This window comes from Pipistrellus kuhlii, unplaced genomic scaffold, assembly GCF_014108245.1.
Source record: "Pipistrellus kuhlii isolate mPipKuh1 unplaced genomic scaffold, mPipKuh1.p scaffold_m20_p_1, whole genome shotgun sequence".
NCBI classification, from domain to species: Eukaryota; Metazoa; Chordata; class Mammalia; order Chiroptera; family Vespertilionidae; genus Pipistrellus; species Pipistrellus kuhlii.
In genome coordinates, this window is record NW_023425404.1 from 78,437,013 (window position 1) to 78,455,099 (window position 18,087).

General features: G+C 38.6%; 1 protein-coding gene across 2 annotated transcripts in view; it reads left to right on the forward strand.

The window, feature by feature from the left end:
• The window catches only part of ITGA8 (integrin subunit alpha 8), a 182,849-nt gene that overhangs the window by 25,063 nt on the left and 139,699 nt on the right, over positions 1-18,087 (forward strand). For both annotated transcript variants that reach the window (XM_045585839.1, XM_036453147.2), the window contains exons 3-4: positions 8,151-8,251; positions 11,686-11,809. In XM_045585839.1, coding sequence (XP_045441795.1) covers positions 8,151-8,251; positions 11,686-11,809 — 225 coding nt within the window. The remainder of the gene's footprint in view (positions 1-8,150; positions 8,252-11,685; positions 11,810-18,087) is intronic.

Consider the following 18,087-nt stretch of genomic DNA (forward strand, 5'->3'; position numbering starts at 1 on the left):
GAAATCCCTGTCTTATTCCTGTTTTTAGGGGAAATGGTTTTAGTTTTTGCCCATTGAGTATGATGGTGGCTGTAGGTTTGTCATATAAGGCTTTTAATATGTTGATGTATGACCCCTCTATTGCCATTTTGTTTAGAGATTTTATCAAGAGAGGGTATTGGATTTTTTCAAATGCCTTTTCTGCATCAATTGATATGATTATGAGATTTTTGTCACTTAGTTTGTTTATGTGAGGTATAGCATTTATTGAATTGCAGATATTGTACCATCCTTGCCTCCCAGAATAAATCTCTCTTGGTCATGGTTATGATCTTTCTAATGTAATGCTGGATCCAATTTGCTATAATTTTGTTGAGGATTTTATCATCTACATTCATCAGGGATATTGGCCTGTAGTTTTCCTTCTTTGTAGTGTCTTTATCTGGTTTTGGGATTAGGGTAAAACTTACTTCATAGAAAGAGCTTGGAAGTGTGCCTTCCTCTTGAATTTTTTTTGAATAGTCTGAGGAGAATAGGAGTTAGTTCTTTTAATGTTTGGTAAAACACTCCTATTAAACTGTCAAGACCAGGGCTTTTGTTTGCCGGAAGTTTTTTGATTACTGTTTCAGTTTCATTGGTTGTTATTGGCCTATCCAGGTTTTTATTTTTTTATTTTTTTATTCTTCCTGTTTGAATTTTAGAAGATTGTATTTTTCTAGGAATATTCCAATTTCATCAAGCTTTTCCGGTTTGTTAGAGAGGAGTTTTTCTTAGTTTTTTTTTTTTTTTTTTTTTTTTTTACAATTCTTTTTATCTGTGGGGGTCAGTTGTTACTTCATCTTTTTCATTTTGTTTATTTGGGTCCTCTCCATTTCTTAGTGAGCCTGACTAGAGGGTCATCAATCTTATTTATCCTTTCAAAGAACCAGCTTTTGGTTTTATTGATCTTTTATAGTTTTTTGTCTCTGTGTCATTTATTTCCTCTCTGACCTATATTATTTCCTTCCTTCTGTCTACTTTGGACTTTTATTGTTGCTTTCTTTCTAATTCTTTAAGTTATAGGATTAGATAATTTATTACCATTCCCCCCCCCCCCCCCCCCCCCTTTTTTTTTTTTTTTTTTTTTGAGGTAAGCCTGTAGAACTATGAACTTCCCTCTCAGGTCTCCTTTCACTGTGTCCCATAAATTTTGGATGGTTGTGTTTTCATTGTCATTTGCTTCCAGGATGTTTTTTTTTTTTTTTAATTTCTTCTTTGATCTCTTTGGTAACCCAATCATTGTGTAACAGCATGCTGTTCAGCCTCCTAGTGTTTGATTTTTTTTTTTCATTGTAGTTGATTTTTAATTTTATGCCATTGTGATCTGAGAAGATTCTTGATATGATTTTTATCTTTCTGAATTTGAAGAGACTTTTCCTGTGTCCCAATATGTGATCTATCTTTGAAAATGTCCCATGTGCACTTGAGAAGAATGTGTATTCTGTAGCTTTGGGTTGAAATGTCCTGATGATGTCAGTTATATCTGATCTAGTGAGTCATTTAGGATTGCTATTTCTTTGATTATTTTTTGTTTAGACCATTTATCCAGAGGTATCAATGGGTTATTAAAGTCCACTACTATGATTATGCTGCTGTCAGTCTCTCTCTTGATATCTTCCAGAGTTTTTTTTTTTTTTTAATGTATTTGGGTGCCCCTGTATTGGGTGTATATTTGTTTACCAGAGTTCTATCCTTTTGTTGAATTGCTCTATTTAGTATTATGAAGTGGCCCTCTTTCTTTCTTGTTATAGCCTTCATTTTGAGGTTTATTTTGTCAGATATAAGTATTGATACCTCAGCTTTTTTATTCCCATTTGCCTGAAAAATTTTTCCATCCCTTCACTATTAGTCTGTGTGAATCTTTTGTTCTGAGGTGGGTCTATTGTATACAGCACATATACATGGGTTATCCTTTCTTATCCATTCAGCTACCTATGTCTTTTGATTAGAGCATTTAATCCATTTACATTTAAGGTTATTATTGATAGATACTTGTTTGTTGCCATTTTTATTCTTTATGCCCATATGCCTTCCTCCTTTACTATTTCTTCTTTCTTCAACACTCCTTTTAGCATTTCTTGCATTGCTGGTTTGGTAGTGGTAAACTACATTAGCCTTTTTTGTCTGTGAAGCTCCTGATATCACCTTCAATTTTGAATGATAGCCTTGCTGGATAGAGTATTCTTGGAGTTAGTTCCTTGATTTTCATCACTTTGTATACTTCATGCCCTTCCTTTGTGCCATGATGTGTTTTTGTTGAGAAATCATTCAGTAATCTAATAGAAGATCCCTTGTAGGTCACTTTTTGTCTCTCTCTTGCAGCTTTTTAAAAATTTAATAAATATTTATTGCTCAGATTATTATAATTGTTTCTCCTTTTCCTCCCCATAGCTCCTTTCCACCTGGTTCTCACCCTATCCTCTGCCCTTACCTTTCCCCACTGTCCTCATCCATAGGTGTAGAATTTTTATCCCTTCTCTTCCTGCACCCCCCACTCCCCTTTTCCCCCTGATAATTATCAATCCACTCCCTTTCTTTGCCCTGATTCTATTATATTCACCAGTTTATTCTGTTCCTCAGATTTTTAATTCACTTGATTTTTTGATTCAGTTGTTGATATATATGTATTTGTTGATCATAATTTTTATCTTTTTTTTTCTTCTTCTTCCTCTTCTTAAAGAATATCTTTCAGCATTTCATATAATACTGGTTTGGGCCGAAACCGGTTTGGCTCAGTGGATAGAGCGTCGGCCTGTGGACTGACAGGTCCCAGGTTCAATTCCGGTTCAGGGCATGTACCTCGGTTGCGGGCACATCCCCAGGAGGGGGTGTGCAAGAGGCAGCTGATTGATGATTCTTTCTCATCAATGTTTCTAACTCTCTATCCTTCTCTCTTCCTTTCTGTGAAAAATCAATAAAATGTATTAAAAAAAAATACTGATTTGGTGGTGATGAACTCCTTTAGCTTTTTCTTCTCTGTGAAGCTCTTTATCTGCCCTTCAGTTCTGAATGATAACTTTTCTGGGTAGAGTAATCTTGGTTGTAGGTTCTTGCTATTCATCACTTTGAATATTTCTTGCCACTCCATTCTGGCCTGCATAGTTTTGGTTGAGAAATCAGCTGATAATTGTATGGGTACTCCCTTATAGGTAACTGTTTTTCTCTTGCTGCTTGTAAGATTCTCTCTTTGTTTTTTGCCCTTGCATTTTAATTATGATGTGTCTTGGTGGGGTCCTCTTGATTCCTTTTGTTTAGGGTTCTGTGTGCTTCTTGGACTCATAAGTCTATTTCTTTCACCAGGTGGGGGAAGTTTTCTGTCATTATTTCTTCAAATAGGTTTTCAGGATCTTGCTCTCTCTCTTCTTCTGGTACCCCCATAATTCTGATGTTGATATGCTTGAAGTTGTCCCAGAAGCTTCTTACACTATCTTCAACTTTTTAGATTCTCTTCTCTTCTTGCTTCTCCAGAGGAGTGTCCTTTGCCTCTTTGTATTCCAAATCTTCGACTTGATTCTTGCATTCCCGTAGTCTGCTGTTGGGTCTCTGTATAATATTTTTTTATTTCAGTCAGTGTATGTTTAATTTCTAGTTGGTCCTTTTTCTATCCTTGAAGGTCTCATTAAATTTATCAGCCTTTTCTAGGAAATTCTTGAAAAACCTAATAACTGTGGTTTTAAACTCCGTATCCAGTCATTTGTTCTCCTCCATTTCTTTCATTTGTGATCTGTTTCCTTATCTCTTCATTTTCACTGCTTCCCTGAGTTGGTAGGGTGGCTTTGTGTGCTTGGTGTCCTATATGGCCTGGTGGGTCAGCCTCCCCAGTTACCTGAGGTAGACCCTCTTGGTGAACCCCTTTGTGGACTGTGTGTACAGCCTTGTTATAGTTAAGTCTTGATTGTTGTTAGTATCACTGGGAGGAATTGACCTCCAGGCCAATTGGATTTGAGTATCAGCTGTGTCTATGCTGGGATGCCTTCTGTATTGGAGACAGTCTTATAGGACAAGATTTGCAAAATTGCAAAAGCCTCTGTACCTAGCTTGGATAGGGCAGAGTCTCAGGGCTGAACAGACAGTCTTGGTTTCCCGTCAGCCCTGACTTTGTGCATGTGTCTCAGACCTCTGCCTTCTGCAGCTCCCCTGAGTTTCTGCCTGACAGTCCAGATCCCCCCTCTAAGAGCATGGGACCTCCAGGGGCTTGCCCTGAACTGGGTTTTAGTGCAGTTGGAACTGAGATTCAGTGTAATCAGGAGCTTCTGACGCCTTCTGCTAGGGAGAGGACGTGGCAACCTCCACAGTCAGACCTCTGTGCGTGTACTTATGCACACATGTGCATGCCTCTAGACCCTGCCTGCTGTGGCTGCCCTGAGTCTCCAAGTTTCTGAGTCTCCGTGTGCTTTTCTCTACAGTTCAGACTCCACCCGTATGAGCCTGGGTCCATGGGGTTTTGGCCGGGGCTGGGATTCAGTGCAGTCAGAATTGGTGTTTAGTTGCAGTCAGGGGCTTCCTTTCCCCTCCCACTAGCCAGACACTCAGCTGCCCTTCCTCTCTACGTGTGTACATCTCCCTACTTCAGCGCTTTGTGGCTCCTCTGATCCGTGAGGTTTTCTTCTTCTTTCTAGTTGTAGAATTTCCACTCAGCCAGCTTTCCTGTGTTTTTGGATGATGCCCTTTCAGTCTTTTAGTTGTTTTGAAATTGTGGTGTGAGGTGGCAGTTTAGATGCTTACCTAGGCCACCATCTTGGTTTTCCTCTCTCTTGCAGCTTTTAAGATTCTTTGTCTTTTACGTTTGACAATTTAATTATGTTGTGTCTTGGTGTAGGTCTTTTTGGGTTCATCTTGATTGGGACTCTGCTTGTTGGATTTGTGTGACTTTTTTCTTTCCCAAATTAGGGAAGTTTTCTGTCAGTATTTCTTCAATCAGGTTTTCTATTCTTTGCTCAGCTTCCTCTCCTTCTGGTACCCCTATTATGTGTATTATTTCATTTTATGTTGTCACAAAGCTCCCTTAGACTCTCCTCCTGCTTTTTAATTTTTCCCCCAGTTGCTGCTCTACTTGGGTTTTTTCTTTATTATTTTTTTTAAAATATATATTTTATTGATTTTCCACAGAGAGGAAGTCAGAGGGATAGAGAACTAGAAACGTCAATGAGAGAGAAACATTGACCAGCCGCCTCCTGCACATCCCCTACCAGATTTGCCCGCAACCAATGTACATGCCCTTGACCGGAATCGAACCTGGGACCTTTCAGTCCACAGATCAATGCTCTATCCACTGAGCCAAACTGGCTTCGGCTACTTGAGGTTTTTCTACCTTGTCTTCTAACCAGCTGATTCATTCCTCAGCTTATTCTAGTCTACGGTTGAAACCTTCCATTGTTTTCCCTATTGCAGCTATGTCATTCTTCTTCTTTTTTTTTAAATTCTTACTCATATATTTCTCAGCTCCTTATAATTCTAATTGAATTGTTAGTAATTCTCATTCAGAGGTTTGAGCATCCTTGTAACTATTACTCTGAATTTTTTATTTTACAAATTATTTACCTCCATTTCATTTAGTTCCTTTCCTGGTGATTCCTCTTCTCTCCTTTCAGGATTGTTTCTTTGCCTCCCAATTTTTTTCTCTCCCTTTGTATTTATTTCTATGTCTTAGATCAAACTGCTATGCCACCCAGATTTTTTGGGGATGGTCCTATGTGGTAGGTACTTTCTGGGACCAGGTGGCATAGTCTCTTAGATTTCCTGAGCTGAGTGCTTCAGGAAAGCCCCATACTTGAGTTATTTAGGTTTTACTGATGTTATTTTCCCCTTTGTAGAGGAAGTCTCCTCACAGGTCGTCTGACTAAGTGGCTCACCTCCAACCTCATTATGTAAGCTGTTGTGTTTTGCTCAGGGTCCTAGCTCTCATGGTAAGGGTTGCCTGCGAGGTCCCACTGTTGTGCAAGTCACTGAGGGTCCCAGAGCCCACAGTGGGGTGGCATGGAACTCTGTCACTCACTACAGGGTCTGAAGCCAGTGATGAGCACTCTGCAACTCTCTGTGGGGATCCAGGATCCCTCTGCCAGGGTGGTGTGCACTTTGGGATTCACTACGAGGATCTGGGAGTCTGCATCCTGGCTGGAAGGAGTCCCAGGGCCTACAGCCTGGGTGACACAACTCTGGCTGGGTGACATGCACTCTGTGACTTACTGCGAAGGTCCCAGAGCATGCAGCTACATTTACGTTTTTGATGTATGTTGCCAAATGGTCCTTCCAAAGTGCTGCATCAAGTTATTATCTTGAAAACAATGAATATTATTATTTGCCAACTAGTTGGTAATAAATGTCAATTGTTTTACTTTGAGGATGAAAATTTCTTTATGAAATAACAGGCTATTTGATTTCTGCTTCCCTGCAATGCATGTTCAGGGCCATAGGTCCAGAAGAAGTTTGTTGCTAAAAAATAACCCCCAATTTATATTTTGAATCAAATTTTACATTTTAACTTTATAATAGCAGAAAAGATGCCTCAAATTCCTAAGTGATTTCTTTCCCTAGCAAAATTAGGCCTGATTTGGAATTGGCTTCTTGTCTTTCCCTGCAATCCATTTTCTTCCTCCCAGCATCCTACTTTCCTTAAGTCCTTTTGGGATCTCCTGCAAGTATATTTGAATTTCTGAGGTTCTGGTTTTCTTTACATTTATTTTTAGTAGTTTCAAAAGCCCCTGTTAACATGTTTGCCCTGGGCTTAGTTTAAGTCACATTGACTATCTTCTGAGGTGTCACTAATTTCATTGCTAAGAACCACCAATCACAAATAATAACACATTATATTTGCATGTCTGTGAGGTCCTTTCCAATTCTTGGACCTAGATTGAGCTTCAAGGTTTCTAATTATATGACTTTTCAGCTTGTATAGCACTTTAGTGTTCCTTTATCTCATGTGATCTTTATGACTCTCTGGTCACTTGTGAAAGAGGAAAGGGGAAAGGTATTCTCCGCCTCTTTTTATAGCAGAAATAAAAACTCCAAAAGGTTAAATGAATTGACCAGGATCATCCAGTTAATGGCGACAAGACCCTTTGACTCTGAGTTCCACAGTCTTTTAAGATTCCTGATGGAAATAGAAATGTTTATATTTTTAATTTGATGCTGTAATCTGTAAGATCCCCTAATTCTTTGCCAATTGTGGGCAAGTATTTCCAGAACTTGCATACCATTTTAAAAAAGGAAATTCATGATTTTCTACTAACATGTCAAAATGCAAAATTTAGGTTGAAATTGAGTTTATATGATTTATTCTTTTTTTTTTTAAAGTCTGTAATTATATGTAAACTCTATAGAAGATTAATTGTGTGTATATTTGGCCTCATTTGATAGGAATTTAAAATTCATTTTGTATTGCATTTGTTATAAACTCAAGGAAGAAAAGCATACCTACGGAAACACATACCAATAAGGTATCCTAGTACAGATGTCTTCAAAATTCATTAGCTATTACTGATGATGCTGAGAACCATGCAGTTAGAACCACGTGGGGAATATGTTAGCAGGGTAGAGTAGAAAAATATATCTGCTTTTTATTAAGACTTGAAGTGTGTTATAACTGGGCTGATGCTGACATCTGTAAAGGGTATATAAAACTGTGTTGAGGTGTTATTTTCTGTGGCTGCATGGACAAATGTTAATCAGTTAAAAACCAAGTTTTTGGGAGTCTTTCATGTTGATTCTTGCTAACCCATGCTGAGAAAGCTTGTGCTTCCCCTATTAGGGGCATTCCCATGTGTTTCACTATTGGAAAAAAAAATAGAAATTCTTTAGAGCAGATATAAATGTTTGGTTTTTGATCTGATACAAATAAATGACAATAGTATAGATTGGAGAATGTCAGAATCGCATCAGATTTATAGTACTATGAAAATATGTTGTAAAATGCTCCCTTTAAGTTAAGTGGTAAAATGTCATGTTTAAATACACCTTTTTATTTGATTGATAATGTTCTAAATGGAAAGTCAAACTTAGACTTAGTCAAAGAGAAATGCTCCTATCTATAAAAACTATTTTTCAAGTATTTTCAATGGTTGAATTTATTATTACATATTTGAATTGGCTGCCATATTTTACAAGTTATTAATAATTGATGTACTCCTTGCCAGACAATAGAAATATCAGAGTTAATGGAACCAAGGAACCCATAGAGTTTAAATCGAACCAATGGTTTGGAGCAGCAGTGAAAGCTCACAGAGGGAAAGTGGTGGTGAGTATGAATCGTGGGCTGTGGGGTGGCTCTGGGATGAAGTGTACATATTTACAAAAATCATATTTACAAAAATCCTTTCATGCAAGAACATGTCAGACTTTTAGTGATAAGCTTATCAACATTTTGAAACAGAAATTGAGTTCTTAATATTCAATAATATATTTTTCATTTTAAAACCATAGGTAATAAAGCTTTTTTTCCTGAAGATAAATGAGATATTTTTCAAAAACAACTAAAGAAGGTAGGAAAATAATAGCTTCACCTTAAAGAGGTACATTTAAGAGCTGATTAAAAATAGACCAGAAAAATAGGACTATTATTATTAGGATTCATTAAAAGTTAATCTATGGTGTGTCATTGATCCTTTTTATGACTATGGGAAAGTTTTATTTAAAAATATAACTACTGCTGAAGTCAGTTTGGCTCAGTGGATAGAGCATCAGCCTGCCGACTGAAGGGTCCTGGGTTCGATTCCGGTCAAAGGCATGTGCCTTGGTTGCAGGCACATCCCCAGTGGGGGGTGTGCAGGAGGCAGCTGATTGATGATTCTCTCTCATCGATGTTTCTAATTCTCTATCCCTCTCTCTTCCTCTCTGAAAAAAATCAATAAAAATATTAAATATATAAGTACTACTTATATGGTTCTCTGAGTACATTATTATTTTTTAAAATATAAAATATCTCACTCTCAAATAGATAGCTTTAAACTTTAAAATACTATGACTTTATGATTCTATTCTCTTATTATTCTGAGCAATGATATATGTCTAAATTATTGAGAAATAAATGAATGCATTAAGCTAATCTTAATTTTTTTTGCTTTGTTGGGGGACTTTTTAAAACTGTTGGCTTTAATTTCCTCACAATAATAAAGCAGTAACTTTGGCTTTTAGGACTTTTTTAAAAAAAAGCTATTTACATCATGATTTAATAAGAGTAAGTATATAAAGAAAATGCTTTGCTTTATTTGGTATGTGGTTAACTCCCCAAAAGATTTTGACATAAAACAGGTAACATATAAAATATACATAGCCCTCTCTAGTTACAAACCCAGCTTTTACAATATGCTCACATATTGTATTTGACTAATATGATTCTCACATTCCAGAATTGGTAAAAAAAAGATTATTATCTGTTAGTGGTGTATGACTTATGTGAATTATTATTGAAAAGCTAGTCTGTCTAATAAACTATTTGAGGTTAAACATTTTGTGGTGTTCTGTATTGATTCTTTAAGTCTTAAAAATATCTGTAACGATTTTTGAGCTTTTATTCAATATTTGTAGAAGGCTTCAGAATCACTGAAAAGAAAACCATATGCCATGTTTATAATAAAAGTGGTTAATTATGGGGCATGCTTACATTTTCAAGAAAAATGCATAGGAAATAGGATAATTAGAATTTTTCAAGTTCATTTAAAAAAATATATATATTTTTATTGATTTTGTACAGAGAGGAAGGGAGAGAGATAGAGAGTTAGAAACATCGATGAGAGAGTCATCGATCAGCTGCCTCTTGCACACCCCCTACTGGGGATGTGCCCGCAACCAAGGTACATGCCCTTGACCGGAATCAAATCCGGGACCCTTCAGTCCTCAAGCCGAAGCTCTATCCATTGAGCCAAACCAGTTCCGGCAAGTTCATTTTTTTTTTTTAATTTTTATTTGAGCACTGAAACTTAACAGAATCAAGAATTAAATTCTACTCTACCTGACAATTATTAGAACACTAAATTTTTGCAAATAAAAGTATCATTTTGAAGATTCCAGGTATCAAGTTGTACATATTAAGTTTGGGTTGAAGCCCAAATATATCACATCAGTTTATTTAACACTAGAGGCCTGGTGCACAGAAATCATGCACTGTGGGTGTGTGTATCCCTCAGCCTGGCCTGCACCCTCTTGCAGTTTGGGACCCATCAGGGGATGCCCACCTGTTGGCTTAGGCCTGCTCCCTCCAGAGATTGGGCCTAAGCCAGCAGCCAGACATCCTGTCTCATAGTCTGAGGCTCTTGTAGTCTGGGACCCATTGCTTCTTACCGTCAGCCTGCAACAGAGGCAGTAGAGGTTCCTGTCTCTGTGGCTGCATTCCCCAGCCACGAACCTGGCTTCTGGTGATCAGTGCACGTCACAGCGACTGGTCATTCCGCTGTTTGGTCGATTTGCAATTAAGCTTTTATTATATAGGATCAGTGTGAAACTGTGCAGATATAAAAAGAATAACATTTTAGAGCCGAAGCGGGTTTGGCTCAGTGGATAGAGCGTTGGCCTGCAGACTGAAAGGTCCCAGGTTCGATTCCGGTCAAGGGCATGTACCTTGGTTGCGGGCACATCCCCGGTAGGGGGTGTGCAAGACGCAGCTGATCTATGTTTCTCTATCATCGATGTTTCTAACTCTCTATCCCTCTCTCTTCCTCTCTGTAAAAAATCAATAAAATATATTAAAAAAAAAAAGAATAACATTTTAGAGCTGACAGCAAGCAAGCACTGGAAAGAACTGTCAAGATATTTAAATACCCTATGGTGACAGGGAAGGTGAGGCCAGCTGGCACAGTATAGAATCACATAGGTGAATGCTTGCACTGCTCAAACCTCACCATTCGCATGCACCTTATGTTAAATATATTAGCCACAGACCCTGTCAGTTCACTCAGAGGGCCCTAAGACAAGGGATCTTAAGAGGATTTCATATATCCTCTTTCACATTTGATATCCTTTCAAATACTATGCTCCTTAGAACCTAAGCTTCTGAAGAAGAACCAGAATGTTCCACACATGAATCATGTTTTCCTTACTGTTGTTTAAATTAATTGTTGGTTTAGCATGAGAAAAAAACAGTAAATGAAAAATAAAGCCAAGAACACTGTGATTAGAGCTTAGTGTATCCAAAAGAAAGTCATTGCTTTTAAAGATCGTTAGATATACCTTCAATGATAAATTAGGGGAATCCACAAAACAGAGGTTTACAAACTTGTCTGCATCCTTTGATCTGAGGGTAGTTTTATTTAAAGCAACAGACAAAGAACAGAACTTGTTCTCATTTTAAGGCATCACACTGATTAATTCACTGTTTAAATAACCATTTGCTTTTATGTAGATCCAATTTTTAAGAAGTGTGAGTTCTTTGCTTTAATGAAATATTTACTTTTGCCAGGTTATTTTTATTTAACTTAAAATCCTCTGGGAAAACCGCATTTCTTTCTATATATTTGATTTGCTCCAATTCCATGGTGCATTAATGTTAACAAATTGGCTTTGTAAGTTTAATAAACTGTGACTACTGAAGTACTTATTAGCATGCTGGAGGCCAATTAATTCACCTGATAATTAACATAGTTTGTCACAGATTTAGCGTATTAATCAACAAGTCAAATCAAATCATAGTACGGGAAACCTATATAAAAAATATTGCTTATCTTTGATGTTCCACAGGCTTGTGCTCCATTATATCACTGGAGAACTCTGAAATCCACACCAGAAAAGGACCCAGTTGGCACTTGCTATGTAGCAATTCAGAATTTCAGTGCATATGCTGAATACTCTCCTTGTCGGAACAGTAAGTTATTTTTATTCCTTGAAACTGAAATTTAGCTCAAGAGCTTTTCTGTGGTAAACTGTGCAGGTAATGTCAAAGAGAGAGGAAATGAGACGGGGGTAAAGATCACTACGGTCTTACAAGATACCTTGCTGTGATAGGAGGGCCAAGACATGGGATTCTGCTGATCCTCTTCCGTGTTTTAGAAAATTTCTGGGTTTTAGATATTTTGCGGTAGAATTGATTGGATCCTTATCTTAGGCTTAAACTCTCACTTGGTATTCAAAAATCTAAGGAATGTTGACTGCTCACTTGTTAACCACAAGAATGGTGTGAGTGAATAATAATAATAATAATAATAATAATAATAATAATATAAATGGAGCCGCTTTAAAATGGAGCCGGAGCTGCCATCCCAGAGGAACTGCCTTAACACATCTATGTATGCCTCAACCCTTTGGAATGTTAAAATGGCAAAATACCCTGTGGACTGGGCCTAGAGCAACATTGTGTCCCAAAGAACTGTTTGCAAAGATAACAAGAAAGCAGATCTTTTGACTACCTGACTGATGGCTACTGGACTGAAAATTAAAAACATTGCTTAGAGTTAGCGTCACTCTGTTAGCTTTGCTGTGCCATTTATGCTTTCCTTCTATTTATGTAATTGCTCCCCTTCTTTTTCCCAAAAATATCCCTTGCCTTTGTTCCTAATCAGAACAATATTTGGACTTTTGCCTAAATCAGTAATTCCCAAATAGCTATTACTTTTAACCTTAAGTAAATGCTTATTGCCTCTCACTTTGTAAGGCTTTGTATTTTTCCATAAACATTCATGCTTGGACCTGGGGACACATTGCATGTCAGTGGTCTGTCCAGCCTGTGCTCTCAATGGCTGTTCTTTCTTTAGCAGCTGTGTACTCAGGTTATCTGCATGATACAACCTTCTCTCTAGGTATCTAGTCCCAATTTTTTAAAAAAGATTCTCTTCATGTGGGGTCCTCATCTCATTTGGTAGTTCTAGGAATCGTCCAGGGAAGCATTCTGTAAAGTGAGTCCATGAGTGTCATCTTCAGGACACTGCTGTTCAATCACTTCATCTTGGTGGCATACCCAACGATGTTGGGACATTATTAGTGATTGTTTAATGCACTCAGAGTTCTCTCACACTCTTCCATTTTTCTATGTATCCTGAGGGTCATTGGGTTTTATCAAGAAGCAAGCGCAGGATTTTCACCCCTTTTCTTGGTAATTTGCAAGACCACATTGAGGAAAATGGCATTAGGAAGATAATTCTAGTGGATGATTTCAGGGTATTTATTTTTTAAAACTCAATCCTAAATTAGATTTCCAAAACTATAAGTAAACTTTCCCTATTTCAGTTATTATTTTTAAAATATGAGATTTCTTTAGCAAGTATCAGAAATAAATCAGTGAAGATAAAGAATGGGCAGTGACGTCCGGAAACTAAGATGGCAGCATAGGGTAGACACCCGAATGCAGCCTACCGCAACAAATTTGAATTTAGAACTGGAAAAGAGGGGAGGCATTGCCCAGAAGCACCAAATGGCTAGCTGAGAGGAGACTCTGTTATCGGGTGCGGAAAGGAAGGGCCGGACCGAGATTGCTGCTGGCGGACTCCCAGACTCCCTGTGCGCGGAGAGGGTGGGCAGGGCTGAGTTAGCTACTGGCTTACTCCAGGTGCGCGGACAGGGCAGACAGCTAATGCTCAGCTGGTTTTCTTGTTCGAGAGGAAAAAAGAATCACCCTATTGCTCTGATAGACAGCCCCGGACAGGGAGAGGCCAGACTGTCAGGCAGTGGGCAGAGGTATCTTGGAGGTGTGTGAAGCCAGAGGCCATTACTGCGGGACTTGGGGAGGAGCTGAAGGGAAAACAAAGCTTGTCTGCACCAACCCGAGACTCCGCCCCATCCAAGCTGAGCGCAGAAGCTCTCCCAGGGGCTGGCTTTCTCTAAGGAGGGACTGGCCGGAATCCAAAGTTTGTCTGCACCTTTATCAAAGAGGTGCTTGTGCCTGCAACCAATCTTCTGAAACTCACTGCAAACAGGACTTTTCTAAGGCGAGACTGACAGGGAACCAAAGATTGTCTGCGCCACTCCAAGACCCTGCCCCATCCAAGCGGAGTACAGAAGCCCTCTCAGCTGAGACACTGCTGATCCTCTCAGCCAATTGGCTTGGAGATTAACGCTTCCCAGTGATACCAAAAATAAGCAAGGCTTAACAACAAGACTGCACACACAGCCCACAACGGGCTACATCAAGACTGTCCACCACAGGTAACTGGGAAGGCTGTGCTACTGGGCTCTACCAGAACACCTAGCACACAAAACTATTCCATCAAATCAGGGAAACAACTAAAATGCAGACAAGAGGCAGGACACAAAGGAAGGAGATGGAGGAAAAGAAAAGATTGGACATTTAGTTCAAAACTACAGTTATAAGGCTGATAAAATAAATGAGATCTGTGAGGATATGAAAAGGAAGCAACTAGAAATAATAAGGGATCAACTAGAAATGAAGAAAACATTGTCTGAAATAAAAAATATTACACAGACTGGAAGATCGCAAGAATCAAGACAAAGATTTAGAACACAAGGAGCCAGAGGACACTCCTCCACAGAAGCAAGAAGATAATAGAATCCAGAAAGTTGAAGATAGTGTAAGAAACCTTTGGGAAACTTCAAGCGAACCAACATCAGAATTATGGGCGTCCCAGAAGATGAGAGGAAGCAAGATACCGAAAGAATACTGGAAGAAATAGTGACAGAAAACTTTCCCCACTTGGGGAAAGAAATAAACTTACAAGTCCAGGAAGCCCACAGAACCCCAAACAAAAGAAATCCAAAGAGGACCACACCAAGAAACATCATAATTAAAATTCCAAGAGCAAAAGACAAAGAGAGAATATTAAAAGCAGCAAGAGCAAAGCAGGTAGTTACCAATAAAGAAGCACCCATACGATTGTCAGCTGATTTCTCAACAGAAACCATGCAGGCCAGATGGGAATGGCAAGAAATATTCAAGGTGATGAATAGCAAGAACCTACAGCCAAAAATACTCTACCCAGCAAAGCGATCACTCAGAATCGAAGGCCAGATAAAGAGCTTCACCAATAAAAAAAAAAGCTAAAAGAGTTCATCACTGCCATACCAGAATTATATGAATTGCTGAAGGGGGTTATTTAGGAAGAGGAAGAAGATAAAGATAAAAATTATGAACAACAAATATGAAACTATCAACAAGTGAATCTAAAAACCAAGGGAATTAAAAAATCTGATGAACAATATTAACTGTTGAATATAATAGAATCAGAGGTATGGAAGGGGAGTGGACTGACGATTCTTGGGAAAAAGGAGAGTGGGGGTGCGGGAAGAGCCTGAGCAAAAACTGTGCACATATAAATGAGGATAATGAGGGGTGGGGAAAGGGCAGAGGGTAGGGTGGGAACCTGATGGAGGGGAGCAATGGAGGGGGAGGGGAGAGGAACACATATGTAATAATCTGAACAATAAAGATTTATTTAAAAAAATAATAAAATAAAATTTAAAAAAGAATGGGAAGTGACAAAAGAAGATTAATAAAGGGACTGTTGAGAGTTAGAGATCTAAGTGAATGGGAGTGGAACAGCTAACTTGGATAGTTTTGGGTGAGGATTTTGACACAAAGAAGATTATGACTTCATGTTTTAAAATAAATTATCCACTTTCTTATATCTTGACAAATGTCAGCTGAATGAATATCAGTGAATTAGGATTTCTCTGCCCTGCAAGCATGGCTCAGTGGTTATGAATGCCGGCCTGCAGACGAAGGGGTTGAGGGTTAGGTTCCAATCAATGGCATGTACAGACTTTGTTCTATGGTGTGTTGGGTGAGTCCAGGAGCAACCATTCAATAAGTCTCTCTCAGATAGATGTTTATTTCTTTCTCTCTCTCTCTCTTTCTTCCCCTCCCTCCCTTCACTGTCTCTAAAAAAACAATGGGAAAAAAGTGTCCTCTGGTGAGGATTAACAAAAATAAATTAGGATTTCACTTTAAATGACTTATAAAGAGGAGTTTCTTATAGATAATGAGAATCAATTATGTAACATTCAACACATGTTTACAGAAACCATTGAGCACTAGTTATTTATGTTCAGGGAATAAAGCACACAAAAAGAGAGAACAAACTCCTGTCTTTAAGAAACTTACATTGGGGGGCGCGAGGGGACAACAGAAAAATTATGCAAATAAATAAGTTCAGATTCCACAATTCTACTTCTGGGTATTTATCTGAAGGAAATTAAATCACAATATTGAAAAGATATCTGCACCCCAATGTTCATTACAGCATTATTTATATTATTTAAGACTTGGAAATAAACTAAGTGATAATCAACAGATGAATGGATAAAGAAAATATGGTCTACATACATAATGGAATTTATTCAGCCATAAAAAGAAGAAAATTCTGCCATTTGTGACAATGTGGATGGATCTTGAAGCCATTATGTTAAGTGAAATAAGCCGAGAAAGACAGTACTGTGTGGTCTCATTTATATGCAAAATCTTAAAAAATAAAAACCAGACTCATAGATACAGAAAACAGATTGGTGGTTGCCAATGGTGGTGGTGGTGGAGGGAGCAAAATGGGCTAAGGAAGTGAAAAGTTTAAACTTCCAGTTATAAGATAAATCCTAAGGACACAATGTATAGCATAATTTGTAACTATAGTTAAAAATACATACTATATCATATATTTGAAAATTGCTAAGACAATATATCTTAAAAGCTCTCATCACAAGAAAAACGGAAAACCATACTATGTGTGGTGATAGATATAAACTAACCTTATTGTGGTGATCATTTCACAGCATATACATATATCAAATTATGTTGTACACCTTGGACTATTACAATGTTATATATCAAGTTTTTCTCAATAAAAAAATTTAAAGAGTAAATACGTTTCTAATATAATGTCAGGTAGTGAAGAGTGCTGCCAAGAAAAATATAGCAAGTCAAGAGAGGAGAGTGACATGGCTTGGGTGGAGAGAGGAACTTTTAATAGGACCATGGGAAGGGCTCTCTTCGCAAATGCCTGAGGGAGTAGGGAAGTGGGGAGCATTCCAGGCACAGGCTACAGCAAGAAGTGTACTCTGTGTCCTGTTCTACGGAAGGTACTGTGCTCCTGCGTTCAGTAAGAAGTTGTTATTAGCTATAAAAATCAGGGAGAAAGATAAATCCCTAACCCACCCAGAAAATTCATGGCAGAGCTGAAATTCAATACGGAACTTCTCTCATCAATTTGTACACCTCTCCATATCAAGCTTCTCATGATTTACTAAAGATACTGTGAGCAGCAGGCGCAGGAACAGCACCAGCTGTTAAACTGATGGGGTCAGACCACACTTGGTTCAGCAACTTCAGTACTTGAGTTCTGGCTAGGAAAGAATTAGAGCCAAGACTCAAACTGTAAGAGAACATTTACTTAGAAAGTCACAGAGGTGGAAGAAATGGCTCAGGAAACAAGTTACAGAGGCAAAAGAAGGGCCCTTGGAGTTCGGGGTTCCGGAGTGAGGAAGGTAAAGATGACTCCTGTTGGGAAGGAGAGAGAAAGGAAGAGGGGGAAGGTGCTGTTGGGCTTCTGGGAATGAGAGCCTGTGGGTCCTCTGTCCTAAGGGTGGAGATTTCAGGCCAGGCCCCAGGGGAAGGATTCAGTAGAATATTCAGTTTTCCAGGCCTGTCCTTTCAGGGCAAGGGGTCCTTATTCAATGCAGCTGGTCCTGAGGTCAGCCTGTTTGCTTGTCTGGCTTTGCTTCTTTTCTGGGTCTGGGGTGGAAATACAACTAAGGCCTAGATGTTATGTCTAGAGAGGGAAGGTCAGGGGGCCTAAACTGCCTCCAGTGTTATGCTAGGGAAGGAAAGGTTACCCTGGGTCAAGGTCCAAACCTCCAATTGTCCGGTGCTAGGCCCTGGGGGCTTTCTGCCCTGGTGACCTCCTGTACCGGCATGCTCTGCTCATGTCTGTCTAATTGCCAACTACAATGCTTCCCCATAAAACTAAACTATCCTAGCGAAAATGCTGAGCCCATCCTTCATAGGTGTGATGATATATTCTTCTAACTAATGTATAGGTTAATCATTTGTAAAATTGGTCACTGCTTTTTTTTCTCCCATTTTCCCCCTCACCTTATAATATGTCTATTGATTTTAGAAAGAAGGTAAGAAAGGAAGGGAGAGAGAGAAAGAGAGACATTGATTCATTGTCTATTGTAGGCACCCTGACTGGGACTGGACTGCAA